This window comes from Myotis brandtii, unplaced genomic scaffold, assembly GCF_000412655.1.
Source record: "Myotis brandtii unplaced genomic scaffold, ASM41265v1 scaffold2204, whole genome shotgun sequence".
In the NCBI taxonomy this organism is placed as follows: Eukaryota; Metazoa; Chordata; class Mammalia; order Chiroptera; family Vespertilionidae; genus Myotis; species Myotis brandtii.
In genome coordinates this window covers 386,033-403,641 of record NW_005358261.1, presented here as the reverse complement: position 1 = coordinate 403,641, position 17,609 = coordinate 386,033, and the positions used below count along the sequence as shown (strand labels likewise).

General features: G+C 43.8%; 1 protein-coding gene across 1 annotated transcript in view; it reads left to right on the top strand.

Moving 5' to 3' along the window:
- Positions 1-17,609, top strand: part of PTPRB (protein tyrosine phosphatase, receptor type, B) — a 109,558-nt gene that overhangs the window by 81,594 nt on the left and 10,355 nt on the right. The window contains exons 22-32 of the mRNA XM_005866112.2: positions 2,854-2,960; positions 5,876-5,975; positions 6,863-6,946; positions 7,050-7,067; positions 7,179-7,260; positions 7,856-7,946; positions 8,828-8,904; positions 10,571-10,705; positions 11,737-11,859; positions 12,052-12,215; positions 14,174-14,309. Coding sequence (XP_005866174.1) covers positions 2,854-2,960; positions 5,876-5,975; positions 6,863-6,946; positions 7,050-7,067; positions 7,179-7,260; positions 7,856-7,946; positions 8,828-8,904; positions 10,571-10,705; positions 11,737-11,859; positions 12,052-12,215; positions 14,174-14,309 — 1,117 coding nt within the window. The remainder of the gene's footprint in view (positions 1-2,853; positions 2,961-5,875; positions 5,976-6,862; positions 6,947-7,049; positions 7,068-7,178; positions 7,261-7,855; positions 7,947-8,827; positions 8,905-10,570; positions 10,706-11,736; positions 11,860-12,051; positions 12,216-14,173; positions 14,310-17,609) is intronic.

The window sequence follows — 17,609 nt, the reverse complement described above, 5'->3', positions numbered from 1 at the left end:
TTCTTTTTTACAGCAGCGTAGTATTCCATTGTGTAGATGTACCACAGTTTTCTAATCCACTCATCTGCTGATGGGCACTTAGGCTGTTTCCAAATCTTAGCTATGGTAAATTGTGCTGCTATGAATATAGGGGTGAAAATATCCGTTCTGATTGATGTTTCTGCTTTCTTAAGCCTGATACTTTATCGGTAAACCTATAGTCTGAGAATCTCAAGATAGAAAGAACTCAAGAGCTGGACCAGGCCAATCTTTAACTTAGTGCAGCAGACCTGTCCCGTAGCTTTCCTGGGAGCTGGTTTTCCTCCAGCCTCTGCTGAGAGCCCTTCAATAACGTTAAGCCCTTCACTACCTATGTGGCTCCTACTCTAGATGCTGGAACGTGACTTCATGACTACAGCTCTGTGACTCCAGCCTACTGAGCTCAGTCCTGTCTTTAAGGAGGAAAATAAGGATGTCTGTTTCCTCTTCTACTTGCAGACTTCCTTAAATATGAAGTCAGCTATCATGTTCCTCTAAGCCTTCTCTGTATCATCCTGGTCAATCACCCCAATGATTTCTATGCTTCCTAAATTATGGCCCCCAAAATTGAGTATGACTGGACCTGACTCACCCAGAGAACATGAGATAGGTCCTGTGATAGGTACAGTAGGCCTTTCATCCAGGCTGGGGTTCTAATTCAGTGTTTTAGGAGCTGCACCTTGCTTGCTTATTGAATTTAGGGCCAGCTGATCTCCAGGCACCATCCCACATGGGCACATGGGCAGCTACCTCAGCAGCTCTCCAGCCCAGGTGACTGGAATAACTCCAAATGCCAGCTGGAGAGCTCTAAATGAGTCTCACTGTCATTCTAACCCCAATATTGCCAAGCAAAGCTCATCCTCTTTCCCTAGTCTAGCTCCCATTTCTATCAGTGAGGCCGTTTTTCTTCCCAATGACCTGAGCTAAAATCTTAGAACAGTTTTTTTTTTTAATAATCCTCACCTGAGGATATTTTTCCATTGATTTTTCAGAGAGAGTGGGAGGGAGAGAGGAGGGGGCGGGGAGAGAGAGAAACATGGATGTGAGAGAGACACATCAACTGGTTGTCTTCTGCACACACCCTCCCTGGGGCCAGGGATCTAACCTGCAACCCAGGTATGTACCCATAATCAGGAATCAAACTGGTGACCCTTTGATGTACGGACCAATGCTCTAACCACTTAGCAACACCAGCTAGGCCTAGAACCATCTTGATTTCCCCCTTCTCCTCTTCAGACTAGGTCTTGTCTGGCACCTCCTCTCAGTGCCTTTCAATCTTCTTTCTGTTCCCATTGCCACTGCCTGAGACCAAGGCCCTATGTCCTTGGCCTGGACTATCACACTAGTCTCTATATGGGCCACTCTTCTCCCAGGTGGTCCTTTGCTGGCTCTTCCACTTGATTTCATACTGTTCCCCCATTTGGAATCCTGTGCTCCAGGCCACCCCATCTCCTTATGCCCAAACATAGTTTCTTCCAAATTGCAGTATTCCTCATTTGCATTTAATACGTGCTTTCTTCTTTTACTATTTGCCTTATTTCTTTATATTGTTTTTCTGGTTTTCAAGAGTAGTGAGCATGTATCTCTTTGTAACTTCAGCAATTAGATATAAAGAAGGCATCAAGTATATTTTATGACAATGACATTAAAATATTTTTAGATAAAAGGCTCTTTAGAAAATAACTAGTGCCAAAAAGATGGGAAGATACATAATTGTATTTGTAATGTAATGTTCAGTGTAAAATGTTATTTGTATATGTAGTTATTTTAATAAAATATCAACAATTACAGGAAAACTGATAATATTGACATTTGACTCATTGGACTGCTCTAACAGGCACCCAGAATTACTGCCCCCGCAAATGAACTCTGTACTTCCCGAACCCCTCAACATTCTCCACCGACTTCCTTGATGTTAGTAAATGGCACCTCCATTCCCCCAGTTGCTCCTCAGCCAGATCATATGGAGTCATCCTTGCCTCCACCCTTTCATACTGCACGTCCACCAGCAAATCTTTCAGCTCTTTCTTTGAAATATCCAACACTTCTCACTATAAATATGACTGCGTTTTGGTCCAAGCCAGCATCTCCCACCTGGACTTGAGCAATTCCCTGCTGGCTAGTTTGCCCTCTTTTACTGCTGCTCCTGGGCTGCAGCAGCCAGAGTGATCCTGATAGCACCCCCTAGTGGCTTCCTAGGTCTCTCAGAACAAAAGCCAAAATCCTCACCAGACCTTCTGGGTCTTCCATGGTCCCATCTAACTCTCTGCCCTCATCTCCTATTTCTCCGTCATTCATATATTGTGCTCAGCCACGCTGGCCTCCTTGCACCCGGGCATGTTCCTGCCTCAGAGCCTTGCACCTGTCTGAAATGCAGCCACGGTTCCCTTCTTTCCTTTCCTCAGATTTCTGGGCACATATCCTTTTATCAGAGACATTCATTGACCATGATGAATAAAGCAGTCCCATTGCTTTCCATCTCCCTTACTCTGCTGCTGTCTTTTTAATGGTTCATGTCACTATTTGGCATATTATATTTGTATATGTATTATCTGATATCTTCCATGAAAATGTAACCTCTGGGATGGTAGGGACTTTTACTTTCTTCCTTGCAGTATCTCCAGCCCCTGGAACATAATATCTGACACAGAATAGGGGCTCCATAAATATTTGAAGGATGAATGAATGAACCCAAGACTGTCTGATTCCATGACTCACATCCTACCCTACATACATATTGACAGGTCCCACCCTGTTTCTCCTTGAACACATTCTTCAGTCAGCCCTACTGTGGTCAGCCACTAATTTGTACCTACATAAATGTTTCTTTTTCAGAATCAGTATTCGGGCTTTTACACAGCTGTTTGATGAGGACCTAAAGGAATTCACAAAGCCACTCTATTCAGACACGTTTTTCTCTTTGCCTATCACCACCGAGTCAGGTAAGGCTAACCTTTCCATTCCCACATATTCTCCCAACCACCGTCACCCACAAGGACCTCTCGTGGGGAGGTCTACAACTTGGCTGATGGTGGGGGGAACATTTATTTTCACTTGGAAGTTAATCTGTATGTGATTGTGGATTGATGCGAGTTCAAGGAATTCACAACTTCTGTAGGAGAACGGATCCAAGGAGAATTAATCTAGAAAAGGGAGAAGTACCAGATTTTTTAAAGAGGTACCAGATCTTTATTGAAGATAAATTTTTTAATAAATTTATTTAAATAAAGAGCTTGCACAGGTCAAAATATAAGTAGATACAAAAGGCTTTCGAATGCATACATGCATATACATAGAAATATATTTTAAAAACTAGAAGAAAAAATAGCAATGTATTAACAAGGAATATCTCAAAGTAGTGGGATTATAGGCAGCTTTTTTCCTTTTGCTTGTTATATATTGTTTTCACACCATAAAAAATGTTAACAGGCTTTACATAAATTTATGAAAGAGACTTCTCATGTATGTTAGAGGGAAAGCCTGAGTAATAGTGGTAGCTAGTACTTACGGGGTTGCCTACTCTGTGGAGGTAGGTTTAAGCATTGTGCATAGAATGACTTACCCAAGCCTAACTTCAGCCTTCTGAGGTGGATACTGTTATCACCCCCATTTTAAAGGTGAGGGCTGAGGCACCAAGAGTTAAAGGAACTCAGATTTCTGGGCTTATCAAGGACACTTTCACTGACCATGCTGAATAAAGCCTAATAGAGCTGGGGAAGATAGTAGAGCTGGTGTTCTGGCCCTTTCTGCCTGCATCCTTAACCTGTACACCGCACTGCCTTGGAATATTTCAGTAAGGCTGAGAATAGCATCATTGTTCAGCAGGCTTTTCCTCGTTACCATGATCTGCCCCAGTCTTTCCCTGAAGCCCATGTTCCATGGTCTTTGGTCTCAGGAAGTTCTTCTTTACAGCTAAAACAATCTGTCATGCTGCAGGACAAAAATGACTCAGCCTCACAAACACCCCCATCTATTTATGCCAAGTATAGGCATAATCTCCCACTTTTCAAGCCAAAAAGAGATCAGAATACAATTAAGACATGTTTGCTTATAATTTAATGTTAAGTAAAGGCTTTGTAAACACAAGTCTTTCCTCTTTGAAATATTGTTATACAGTAAAAATTATATAGACTTCAGTAAAGGAAGATAGTAAGTATATATTTTTTAAAAAGAATATTAGCCACCTTAAACGAAAGATGATTGTGTTGATTTGGTGAGTCTTGAAAAGCAACATTGAATAAAAAATTCAAGGGCACAAAATGAAACTTCAAAAATGGACTAATTCCTAGACTTAAATGTAAGGGCTGAGACAATAAAATTTTTTAAAGAAAACAAAGGAGTACATTTTTGTGACCTTGAGTTAGAAAATGGTTTCTTAGGTATGACACCAAACGCACAAGCAATAAAAGAACAAATAGATAAATGGGACTTAATCAAAATTAAAAACTCTTGTACTTCAAAGGAGACCATGAAGAAAGTGAAACCACAGAATAGGAGAGACTATTTGCCAATATTATATCTGATAAGGTGCTAGTATCCAGAATATGTAAAGAACTCTTAACTTACAACTCAATAATAAAAAGACAAATAAGAAAAGATATGAATAGACATCTCTCCAAAAAAGGTAACAAATGTCCAATACACACATGAAAAGATGCTCAACATCAGAAGTCATTAGGGAAATGTAAATTAAAGCCACTGTAAGAAACCACTTCACACCCAGTAGAATGACTATAATCCAGGAGACAGTAACGAGTGTTAGCAAGGATATGGAGAAATTGGAACCTCATGCATTGCTTGTGAGAATGAATAACGGTGTAGCTGCTTTGGAAAACAGTTTTCCAGTTACTCAAAATGTTAACCAAGCAATGCCACTCCTGAGTATATACCCAAGAGGAATGAAAACATATGTCCACACAAAACCCTGTAAACACATGTTCATAGCAGCTTTATTCATAATAACCCAAATATCCATTAATGGATGATTGAATAACAAAATGTGAGATATCCATAGAATGAAATATTATTGAGCCATAAAAAAGGAATGAAATATTGATAAATGCTACAATATGACTGAGCCTTGAAAACATTACGCTAATGAAAGAAGCCAATTACAGAAGAATACATATTTATGATTCAGTTTATGTAAAATGTCCAGAATAGGTGAATCTATGAAGACAGAAAGATTAGTGGTTGCCAGGGCTAGGAAGAGGAGAGAATAGAGAATGACAGCTAAGAGCATGGGGTTTCTTGACTGGGGGGAAGAGAGATGATGAAAATGTTACAGAATTGTATGTGGTGATATTTGCAGAACTCTGTGACTATACTGAAAATCATGTAATTATGCAATTTAAATTGGTGAATTGTATGATACATTAATTATATTTCAATAAAACTATTTTAAAAATGGGTTACTCTTACCTGCTCTTAAACTCCCAGTGGCAGTATTATACCAGAAAATAAAAATAAAATTTTGTTAAAATAACTCACAGCTGTGAACTGGATTGGCTAAAGTCCCAGATGCTGTAACTTGTTTTATACAAATGAAATAACATTTTTATTTTGGTGGCAAACTGCTGGCATTTATTTTAAGGGCCCCAAGCTTTATATACAAGCACAAACAAGTCCAAAATCCCTTTAAAAGCTAAATAACATTAACTTCAAAAATATAATGACCCACCAGCGTTTCATCTTCTCGGCTGCATACTCCCATACTTCAGATAGGAACTGCCTCAGTGTGGGCATCGTTTGAATTCTTCTTTAATAATGTTCCCGGGGAGGTAGAGCTTCTAGCTCCCTGGTTTGTTAGCACTAATGTGCCCACCTGGGTTTGTTGTTTCCATCTGTATTACTGTAGAGCCTTTTTTTGGAGTTATTGAAGGCGTGAGTGCTGGTCTGTTCCTAATTGGCATGCTGGTGGCCGTAGTTGCCTTATTCATCTGCAGGCGGAGAACGAGGTGAGTACAAAGATCCCTTTAGTGATTGGGCCCCGAACCTTAAATATGCAACTGAAAATGCCCTTTCGCCTGAACAGTAAGAAGGAAAAATAATTTAATTTCTCTCGGTTAAATCACCTTTGCTTCTCAAGAAAAACAAAAGTCAAACCCTAAAACCGGGACTCACTTTTGTCTGCCTCTCTACACACCATTGATGAATTCTGCCCTCTCCAAATGACTGGGGGGCTGTGTGAAGCTTTATTTGAGTGTGAAACAACACCTTTTGCACAGGAACAAAAACAAAACAAAACAAAACACGTTGTGTGTGGTTCCATCTCCTCATGAAGACAGAGATGTGTGCAAATTGTGTACCCAATCACTTTTCTGAAATATGCTGAAAAGTATGGCTGACATCACCCTTTTATGGCTCATATCTGCTGTGCTAATTTAAGGAGAGACCAAAAAGAACCAAAGCATGTGGTCCCAATGCCACACTCTCTCCTCTTGGGGAATTTCTTTTATTTGGCACACTGTGTTCCCTCTTGATGTCATGTCTTGCATCTAAGGTTTACTGGGGTTTTTTTAAGGAAAGTTTTATTGAGAGTGTGGGAAGTGATTGTGACCTGTAGCCAAAAACCAGAAGACAAATCTTCAGCTATTGCAGAGATCCGTTTCTGAGTGGGAAAAGTCTATTTCTTTATGTTCTTCCTCTCTTCCCCTCCTTCCCCTTTCTTCCCCCTCCCCCCCACAAAGAGATGGTGGCTGGGTGTCAATCTACTGTTGAATACTGAAAAACCCATATATGCACAAGCATGCACCGCCTTACCATAAATGGAAAATGTGTTGAAGTCCTAATGTAATATGTCTCATAATTAGAATGTAAGTCCTCTCTCTCCCTTATGTTACAGCCATGGTCGAGAAAGGCCCTCTGCCCAGCTGAGCATCCGCCGGGATCGGCCATTGTCTGTCCACCTGAACCTGGGCCAGAAAGGGTGAGCACCACATCTTCCTTCACACCATTTGCTGAAAGATGAGTTGATTGTATTACGTGAGGTTTACTAATGAGGTCTTTCTTCTCTTGGCTTCCTTTCACAGTAACCGGAAAACTTCTTGGTAAGAGAGAAGACTCATTAATTACTATCGTATCTGCTTTTGAAATGGAGCTCTAACTGGTTATGGCATGTTTCCTTCAGTAATTTTCCTTCGGTTCTATTTTAATTCTAGCCCAATAAAAGTAAATCAGTTTGAAGGGCACTTCATGAAGCTGCAGGCCGACTCCAACTACCTTCTGTCCAAGGAGTATGAGGTACGACTCAGATGCAGTTATGCTTTGGCACCTAGTCCTCGGCAGAAGTTTCCTCCCAAGCTTTCCTGTGGAATCACAGGCTGATTGGGCTCAGGAGTTAGGAGGACACGCAGGATCTCAGCTGAGTGCTCTTTTATGCCCGAATCTCTTCCCTGCACAACATACCACCTAATCTCACAGGCCATTTCATCTCCAGATTTGCACAGCAAATCCTGAATCCAATGATAAGAAAGAATGAACAAATTGCAAATGCAAACCTGAGGCTCTCAGTTACTTACCCTGGCCATTTGCTTGACTGGGAAATAATGGGCTTTGGTGAAAAGTGCCCAGACTTTGGGTTCTGTTCCCAGCTTTGCCACCTATGTGACCTGGGGCAAGTTGGTTATCCTGTCAGAGCCATCTCTGTAAAATGGAGATGGGAATGCCTCCTGTGGAACTGCTGTGGGGACCAGAGCTAATGCCTACAGAATAGCAGGCATTCCATGAACAGTAGCTAGTGTACGTATTCTCATATTGTAATCCATCTCAAGGATTGTATGATTTGTCTTCTTCTATCTTATATTCTCTACTTGCAAATTTATTTTTGACCTCATAGGACTTAAAAGACGTGGGTCGAAATCAACCATGTGATATTGCACTCTTGCCGGAGAACAGAGGGAAAAATCGATACAACAATATATTGCCCTGTGAGTTTCATGTTGAAGTTTGTAATACTGTCTTCCTCTAGCCATTCCTCCTTTTTTTCCAGGAATAAAATGGGCTAAAAAAATATGGTATGGGTGGATTTGGGAGATCTGAGGCTCTGAATGCCTTTAAAAAGGGATGGCATGGGTGTTATTGCCCCTCCCTCCACATGGGTAACAAGTTTCAATTCTGGTTCCGAGAGGCCTCTTGTTGACATTTCACATTGGAAGCCTCCGAGCAGTAACAGGGCCAACAGCAAAGGCCAACTCAAGTTTATCTAACAAAGTCTCCAGTTAGCAACTGTTATTAAATAATTATTACATATTTTAATTATCCTTATCCTATTAGCTCAGTGGTTCTCAACCTTCTGGCCCTTTAAATACAGTTCCTCATGTTGTGACCCAACCATAAAATTATTTTTGTTGCTACTTCATAACTGTAATGTTGCTACTGTTATGAATCGTAATGTAAATATCTGATATGCAGGATGGTCTTAGGCGACCCCTGTGAAAGGGTAGTTCGACCGCCAAAGGGGTCGCGACCCACAGGTTGAGAACCGCTGTATTAGCTGAAGCAACAGTTTTTCTGCATTGTATTCATTCCAGCAGTGCGAGGGAGCTGGCCACTCCTTGGGCAAACGTCATAGTGTTACAAGTAGTGTAACAAAGGAAAGCGCAGAGGGGACTGCAGAAGGCATTTGGTCGTCTGTGTGTTTATGAACCACCTATGCAACCTGGGGCGAGGTATCCTGTCTGAGTCTCGTCTGCTAAGCGGAGATGAGGATTCTTCCTTGTGGGGCCCTTGTGGGATCAGCATTCCATAAACCGTAGGAAAATCACCTTAAGACTCAGTGGCAAATCTGTCTCAATAAACTTCCTTCCAGATGATGCCTCTCGAGTGAAGCTGTCCAATGTCGATGACGACCCATGCTCCGACTACATCAATGCCAGCTACATCCCTGTGAGTGCACCACTAGGCTGTCGTGCCCAATGAAGCTTTGATGGGTGACCACACGGGAGATACCTCTCCTCCTACATGCTATCACTGCTCTCAGGTTTTAGAAGACAAGACTGTGTCTGATTGCCATAAAACACAGGGTGTCCATTTAATCACTGCTAAAGGCCCATTTACACAATGGCTATAGTCACAAGAGATTTTAATGAGCCCAGGATGCATTCTCATAGGTCGTTTTCTCGCTGCAGCCCTTGGCCAAGACTAGAGCTCCCTAAAGACGTTGGACCTCCCCTGCTAAGGCTGCGTAGGTAGGAAAGGTGATTTGAAGTTACTTGGATTGTTGAAAACCACAGACACAGCTCCAAGGTTATGTCAAACCCTTGGGCTCAGATTCTGGCTGTCAACTTGCTAACTTCCTGTAGCACCCTACAGTGGAAGAAGCTTTGAGATCAGTCAGATCCAGGTTTCAGTCCCATCTCTGCCCTTTACTGGACTCTGTAACCTTGGACAAGTTATGTCACCTCCATTTTCTTTTCTAAACAATGAGGATAAGTAATATGGATCTCAAATCATTATTCTTTCACTCAGTGAGCACTACTTGTTAAGTGCTGGCTAGAAGTCAAATACTGAGCGATGCACAGGAATCTGGTAAGATAGAATCTGACCCTCAAAGAACTCTCAGGAGAGTGGGGGCATCAGGACATGACCAGGCCATGCCCTGAAAAACATACCTCCACATCATTGTTAAAATGCAGATTCTGATCCAGCGGGGGGGGGGGCAGTGGGGACCTGGGATTCTGCGTTTCTCACAAGCTGTTAGGTGAGCCCATGCTGCTGGTCTAAGGACCACTGTCTAGTAGCAAGAGGTTCAAAGTTGCCACAGCAGGGGAACATCACTCAGCAGACAGGAAGATAGAGGAAAGCTCAGCAGAGCAGGCAACACGCTGAGACTTGGAGGGTAAATAAGGAATAGCCAGCTGAGAGGCCGTGTCTGGGTGGGCGAGGCGTGGGAGTGGCAGAGGTGACAGAATGTGGAGGCCCTGAGGAGAGGGAAGGAGAGAAAGCTTCCAGGAGGTTCTGCCAGGAATTCTGTATTGCTGGGGTGCAGAATGAGTGGGTGAAAATATCCTAGCTCCGAGAGTTGTGATTAAGATTAATTAAGATCTAGGAAAGTCCTGGCTCACAGCATGTTATCAGATAGGTTTTCAGTAGACAGTGATTTATATTTCCTTAAGTTTCCCTTGCATGACCTCTCTCACCAACATTCCAATGTCGTCAGTTATCTCAAATGACTACAAGCTTCTCCATTAAATAGGGAAAGAGCCTGATTAAAATCTGTCCCTCAGACACACCTACACACGCGCGCCCGCACACACACACACACACACACACAATTGTGGATTAAGTGTTTTCTAGATTATCACCTGAGTCCTCCCTCCATTGCCTTTTAGAATAGACCCAGCCTAATAAAAAGGAATTTGGCTCTTAACAATAGTTCAACATTCCAGCCTTTGTCCTTCCTGCTCCCAAGCCTTGACACTTGTGTTAGTATCTTTTTCTCATCAGGGGCCTGGCCAAGACCTACATATCACTGCATCTGCAGCTCACTCTTTGTTTATGGTTCTGAAGAGGCCTATTGTTTCTGACTGTCCATATTGTAAATTCATCGCAGGGCAACAACTTCAGAAGAGAATACATCGCTACTCAGGGACCTCTTCCTGGCACTAAGGACGACTTCTGGAAAATGGCGTGGGAACAGAATGTTCACAACATTGTCATGGTGACCCAGTGTGTGGAGAAGGGCCGAGTGAGTAAACACTCTTCCTGACTTCCAGCTTTGCTTTCCGCCATCTGGAGGGAGCTCTTCCCCGCCATCCAAAGTTAACTCCTGCAAAGCTAAGTAAGGGTCGTATGAGAGAGAACACTGTTAGTGAATTGCACCGCCCAGTTCAGCAAGGCTCTGTGAGGTGAGGCCCGATTTGGATCCTGGGCCTGAACTTTCAGTCCAAGGTGTCTCCATTTGAGGACTGGGAACACCAGAAGTGCCCTGACACAGAAGGATGAACTGGCCAGCCGTCGCTCCATCCTCCAGTGTTTGGTGAGAGGAGACGCCTTGTCAGGCTCATTGGCTCTGCCCCTACTTTTAGGAAAGAAGGAGATGTGAACTTTGGGCTGTGTCTGCAAAAACAAAGGAAAATAGTTAACTGGCCAAATGAAGTAAACCTCTTGTAACGCACTTATACTCCTCTACTTTATACGGTTACTCGGAGGGTTGAAAGAGAGATTACCTGTAAAGTGCCCAATACCTGTGGTCAATAATATATGTTCATAATCCTCTTTCTCTTGTCTTTCTACATGTAATTTTGAGTGTAGATAAATGTTCAGACTTTTCAAAGATCATTTGGCACATGGCACTGGGCCCAGATTAGGACAGTGATATCAAATTATAAACAAAACAGGGCCTGGAAGACAGAGCCTCCCTCTGCCCAGCTAGATCTTTCTTCAAAAGGAACGTTGTAAGATGTTCCTACCTGCTAGTGGAACTGGAAATGCTAAGGAAGTTAGAGAGAAACCTCAACCATGACCCTCTGTGCCCGAAAGGTAAATGAGCCAGAGGTTGGGGTTTGCTCCTCGAGCCGGGAGCGTCTCCCCTTCACTGGCAGCAGCAGCTGGGCTTCAGCGCTGGCCATGAGCAGGTTAATGCAGAGCAGATGCCAAATGGCTTTAGCAGCTGATCCTGGATTCCCACTCAGGAAGACCTTTCCAGGAGGGAAAGTTCAGGTTCACGGAGGAGTCACGTTTCCGGACTCACTTTTTTTTCTGTCTGTTTTCCTCTAGGTGAAGTGTGACCATTACTGGCCAGCGGACCAGGACTCCCTCTACTACGGGGACCTCATCCTGCAGATGCTCTCAGAGTCGGTGCTGCCCGAGTGGACCATCCGGGAGTTTAGGATATGCAGTGTGCGTTGGTTTGTCTGATTTCATTTAATGACCCAGCTTGGAAAGATGAAGGTCACCTGGGAATCGCCTATCTGCTGGTTCCTCTCCTGTCCTTGCAGCCCATAGGCGTTCCTGGTTGGACACAGCTGTCAAGCTGGAAGCTCTGCCTTATTATCCTTATCTTTCTTCTTCTTTTCCTCTCTGCTCTCACAGGAGGAACAGCTCGACACACACAGGCTCATCCGCCACTTCCACTATACGGTGTGGCCGGACCATGGAGTCCCGGAGACCACCCAGTCCCTGATCCAGTTTGTGAGGACTGTCAGGGACTACATCAACAGGACGCCCGGGGCCGGGCCCACCGTGGTGCACTGCAGGTACTCAGCCACGCGGAGCCCATGACATGACACCCGGGAGACTGGAAAAGGCAGCAGGGTGGGGATCTGGTGGGAGGAGGATGAATCTGGGCTCAGATGTTGTTAGCTCCCTTCTCCTTCTCTCCAACCTCATTCCTTTTCACTGACTTCTCTCTCCTTTTCTGCTTTCTTCACATACCTCCTCTCTCTCACCCTCTTCTCTCTCACCCTCCTCTCTCTCACCCTCACTCTTCATCCTTCTCTTTCCCTCAGAGATTATTTGGCACATGGCATTGGGCCCAGCGATATCAAACTATAAATAAAACGGCCTGGAAGACATGCCTCCCTCTGCCCAGCTAGATCTTTCTTCACAAACAACCATTGTTCTCTTGCTCTTTTTCCTTTTGTACAAAAATGCAGAGTCCTCATGCGACTTCCAGGCTCTCCATCCCCCATCCAAGTTCCCAGAACCCCCTCCCACTCTAGCCAGAATGGAGACGGCATACGCTTACTTTTGCTTCTTACTGCCTGCAATGGCCTTCTCTCTCTCCTCCATCTGTAATAACCCTAACTGTCCTGTAAGATCCTGCTCTAGCCCTCCCTCCCAGTTGAGTAGCACCTGCCATCTGTAGCACCCAACTTTGCTCTTAAATTTATGTTCCCTCTTGAATTCTCTTGGCTTCAGACTACTGTGTGCCCATAAAATCAACCTAGCAATCCATCTCTCTCTCTCTCTCCCTCTCTCTCTCTCTCTCTCTCTCTCTCTCTTTCTCTCTCTCTCTCCTCTCTCCTAGTGTTTACCTAATTAATGTTTGCAGCAACACTTTGATAGTCCTAACTGAATGGCACTAATAAATACGAAGCAGGGAATTGCTACAGTGAGAAATGTCAAAGGCACTCACTGTCTCCCAATCAGCCCAGCACCCTAGGAGCCCTGCTTCTATATGTCATTGGAACCCTGGTGCTTTTAATAGGAATGTGTGGTACAGAGCTTCCTGCCTCCTGAGGAATGGCAGGCATGTTCACCCGGGACCACTGGAGAACTGTGTGGTTTTTTTTCTTAGAAATACATGCAGCAAAAATCCCCAGGTTATGCAATCACTTTGGGGAGCAACTGTCAATCCCTAGTGAAGTTGAAGGGGTTCACACCCTATGATACGCAGTTCTACCTCTACTTATCAGCCCTAGCAAATGCCCGCATGTGTGCCAGTGGTTCTCACAGCAACATGGTCTTTAATAGAATGTGAGTGCCTTTAACAGTAGGGAATGGACTAGTGGTGGATGGACTAAGCAGTGGTTTATGAACTCTATATAGAATTGTTAAGAGAAAGTATATATGTGTGGGTAACGACATGGATAAGTCTCAAAACACAATACTGAGTGGAAAAGTTGGCAGAAGACTACATGAAACATGTTATCGTCTTAGTAAATTTTTGAAACACATAAAATGATTATATTGTTCATGGATGCAGGAGAAGTATAAAAACATGGCTGGAAATGATACACACCAAGTGCAGAGCAGTACCTACCCCTGGGGGAGTGAGGGAGGTGAGGGAAAGAGGTAGAGGCTGGGGCTCTAGGTTGCATTTCTTTGAGAGAGCATGTGGAGAGGAAGACGTGTTCCTATAGCCTCCCATAACTTGGAAGGGAAAAGAAAGATTTGCTGGTCTCTGGATGCCCTCTTGAAAGGCCAATGTAGCCCTGACCAGTTTGGTTCAGTGGATGTTGTGTTAGTCTGCGGACTGAAGGGTCCCGGGTTCGATTCTGGTAAAGGGCATGTACCTTGGTTGCGGGCACATCCCCAGTGGGAGGTGTGCACAAGGCAGCTAATCAATGTTTCTCTTTCATCAATGTTTCTAGCTCTCTATCCCTCTCCTCTCCTCTCTGTGGAAAATCAATAAAATATATTTTTTTTAAAAAGAAAGAAAGAAAGGCCAATGTAATAAACAGGCTCGGCCCTCCTTCCCCATCTCTTCCAGTGCCGGTGTGGGCAGGACTGGAACCTTCATTGCGTTGGACCGAATCCTCCAGCAGTTAGACTCCAAAGACTCTGTGGACATCTATGGAGCAGTGCATGACCTACGGCTTCACAGGGTTCACATGGTGCAGACGGAGGTAAGAGTCACAGGCGGAAGAACACAGACCGCTCTCCATGCCTCCCTCCCAAAGCCCCCAAATGCCCGAGGCCCTAATCTGAGAAGGGGAAATAACTGACTCACTGGGAAGAGAAAGAGCACGGAGGACACAATTTGTCTAGGACTTGTCATTTTAAATCTCAGGGACCTTCAGGATGGTGTGTACCCTTCTCTTCATTGAGCTGGTTGCCCATCTTCTGCCGGTGGGTGGGTAGGAAGACAGATAATTGTGATCAATGCATTATACCTGGGAGAAAGGCCAGGCCATCTTGAAGATCATTTTCAGATTGGCTGGTGGGTGAGCACAAGAACTTCAGTTAGTAAAGAGGAAACAGATTCTAATCTCTTCTCTCCTCCAGCCCCCCACCCCAGCTGTACCCCCCAACTCTGGAAACACCAAAGAAGTGTACATTGATTAGGAAGGATAAGTGCATCGGTTTGTGGTCCTTTGGCACTTGCAGGGCATTTTTGAGCATGTTAACTCATTAGATTTTCACCATCACCTGATAAGAGAGTTATTATTTTCCATTTCCAGGCTAGAAAACTGAGGTTCAGAGGCTTCGGGCTATAAACAGCTGTGAAATGGCCAGACTGGCACTTGAACCTGCTCTAGAGAATCCGGGGCCCTAAGCAGCAAGTCCACTGCCCACAGCCTCTGTGCCAGGCCATGTCCCCACACAGACCAAGCATGTCATTTCCCAGTTAATTGCCTTCCAAAGCCCAAGTTCTCTTACCCTTCTGTTTCCTAGGTAACTCTGCAAAATCCTCTATTTAACTTTTTCTGAAAACTCTTTTATTTTTCAATTACATTCCATATTATGTAAGTTTCAATTGTATAGCAGATGATTAGACATTTATATAACTTTTGAAATGACCTCCCTGTAAGTCTAATACCCATCTGACATCACACATAGTTATTACTAACTAGAAGCCCAGGGCACAAAATTTGTGCACAGGGGCAGGGGGAGGGGGTTGTCTCTCAGCCTGGCCTGCACCTTCTCCAATCCGGGATCACTCTCGAAATCCGGAACCACTGGCTCCTAACTGCTCACCTGCCTGCCTGCCTGATTCCCCTAACTGCTCCCCTGCTGGCCTGATGGCCCTAACTGCTCTCCCCTCCTCACCTAATCCCCCTAACTGCCCTACCCTCCTGGCCTGATCCCCCTAACTGCCTATCTGCACTCCCCTCCTGGCCTGATCCCCCTAACTGCCTATCTGCTCTCCCTTCCTCTCTGCGCCATTTGGACCCCTGGTTCAGGCGTGCTGAGAGCTCTCTGCTGTGGCCCCACCCCGGTCCTGATTCGTCTTTACATGACAGCGTCCCATACAATTTGCATATTCCTCTATTATTAGTATAGATTTTATTGGCTCTATCCCCTGTGCTGTTATTTACTGATATACATCCCCATGACTATTTGTAACTACCACTTTATACTTCTTAATCCCTTCTTCTTTTTTACCCAACCCCGCTCCCCTCTAGCAACCATCAGCCCAGCACCCTAGTTCTCTGAATCTATGAGTCTGTTTCTGTTTTGTTTTTCACTTACTTTGCTCTTTATTTCACATATAAGTGAAATATATGGTATTTGTCTTTCTCTGTCTGATTTTTTTCACTTAGCACAATACTCTCCAGGTCAATCCATGTTGTTGCAAATGGTAAGGTTTCATTCTTTTTTATGGCCAAGGATTGTGTATATATGTACCACATCTTCTTTATCCAGTTGTCTATCAGTAGACACTTAGGCTGCTTCCATATCTTGACTATTGCAAATAATGCTGCAATGAACATAGTGATGCATCAAAATCCTCTATTTAAAAAAATAATTCCTCTCCAGCTGGTGTGGCTCAATGGTTGACCATTGACCCATGAACCAGGAGGTCACATTCGATTCCTGGTCAGGGCACATGATTGTGGGCTCAATCCCCAGTAGGGGACATGCAAGAGGCAGCCGATCAATGATTCTCTCTCATCAATGATGTTTCTATCTCTCTCTCCCTCTCCTTTCCTCTCTCTGAAATCAGTTTTTTAAAAGGTAATTTAAAAAATAATTCCCATGATTAAAAAAGTGAAACATTCTACATGCTCCTGTCCATGATTACACACACCTGGAAACCGCGCAGCAGCTGTACTGCAGCAGAGCTCCCCCGAGCTTTTTTAAACGCACTATCCCAAAACCTCCTTGACCCCGAATGCTTTTCTTGTGCAGCACATGGTAATCTCATGCAGAGCTCATACTCCGTGACACATTGGGAAAACACTGGTGTCATTGCCTCCTGCAGGCAGTGCCCACACCAGGGATCCTCTCCCACCACCACTGCCCTGGCCCAGGAGTGCTTTCATTAGAGCAATTATTTTATTCTGGAATTTTTTTTAAAATACATAAAACTAGGAAAGATGATATTATGAAATTCCATCTACCCAAACTCAAGCTTCTGCAATTATCGGTATTCTGTGTTTTTTCTCATCTACATCCCACATATCTGATTCACATGCTTTCATTGGACTATTTTAAAGAAAATTCTACTTATCACATCATTTCATCTTTAAATACTGTGTGTGTGTGTGTGTGTGTGTGTGTGTGTGTATGTGCAAATTAAAAATATAGACTCTTTTAAAAATTATAATCACAGTATTATTATCAGACCTAACAAATCTAATCATAGTTCTTTAATATCATATAATATTCAGTCAGTGTTTAAATATCCCTAATTATGTCAAAAATGACTTTCCATACCTGGTTTGCATAGAATACAATGTTCACATATTGCATTTGGTTGAGATCTCTTTTAAATCTCTTTTAGTCTATAATGATCCTCCCTCTAATTTGTTTTTCATGCCATATATTTGTTAAAGAGACCAGTTCATTTGTTCTGCAGATTTGCCCACATTCTGGATGTGGCTGACTGCGTTTTCCTGGTGGTACTGTGTCATCTGTTCCCCATAGTCTTTGTCTGCCAGTGTGAGGCTCCCTTAAATTCAGGTCCCTTTTTACCACCACAGTGTTTCACGGATGGATGGTGCCGAGTACTTCCTGTTGTATCAGGTCAGGAAGGACTTCCTGTCTGTGTGAGTCTCTGCCAGTGCCGATGGAATTGACAGTGACATCCACTCTCACGCTCCCCATCAGCTTTTCACTTAGGGTTGGGGCAGCCACTGAGGACCACTGTCTAGCTCTGTTATTTCATGAAGGGTGGCGGAATTACGTCACAGTTTCATACCAGTTATCCATAAGACTGCGAGTTCCTAGAGGACAGAAACGTGTTTTCCTTCTCTCTAGCC